The following is a 457-nucleotide window of genomic DNA, read 5'->3' on the forward strand; positions in this document are numbered from 1 at the left end:
GGCGGACCTGGGGCCGGGGCACAGCGGGAGGGGGGGTGGGCCCTAGGAAGGGTCGGGGGTGGGGCTGGGGGCTCCCCGCCCGCCGTGACCCGCCGCCTCTTCCCTCCCGTGCAGCCGGGGCGCCGGACGGGGCGGCCGCGCTCAACGGCGACGTCTTCCAGGTACGAGCCGGGCTGTGCGGGCCGGAGAATGCCGGAGAGATCCCACGGGCTCAGGGAGCGGCTCCAGCTTCGCCTCGCCCTGCCCTGACTCGCTTGCCCGCGCGTCATGTCATCCTCGGGGTGCCGGCACCCGCCACGGGTGGGGTGCCTGTGAGACTGTGACATCACAGGGGTGTGATGTCACCAAGCCCCTCGGTGGGCACTTGGTGGGGCTGCCATGAGGGTCGTGTGGGCTGCCGGGGGGGGGGCACAGGCGAGCAGCCCCCTACTTTTGATGCCGGGAAGAGTGAGGGGGG

At 73.5% G+C, this 457-nt stretch overlaps 1 protein-coding gene across 1 annotated transcript in view; it reads left to right on the forward strand.

Annotated features, from left to right (window-relative positions):
- Positions 1-68: 68 nt before the first annotated feature.
- Positions 69-457, forward strand: part of CLTB (clathrin light chain B) — a gene marked incomplete at its 5' end in the record, with an annotated part of 8,903 nt that continues 8,514 nt past the window's right edge. Inside the window, one exon of the mRNA XM_019505950.1 lies at positions 69-161. Coding sequence (XP_019361495.1) covers positions 69-161 — 93 coding nt within the window. The remainder of the gene's footprint in view (positions 162-457) is intronic.

The sequence above is a fragment of the Gavialis gangeticus genome, unplaced genomic scaffold (genome assembly GCF_001723915.1).
Source record: "Gavialis gangeticus isolate Ggan-Ray unplaced genomic scaffold, GavGan_comp1, whole genome shotgun sequence".
Lineage (NCBI taxonomy): Eukaryota > Metazoa > Chordata > Crocodylia > Gavialidae > Gavialis > Gavialis gangeticus.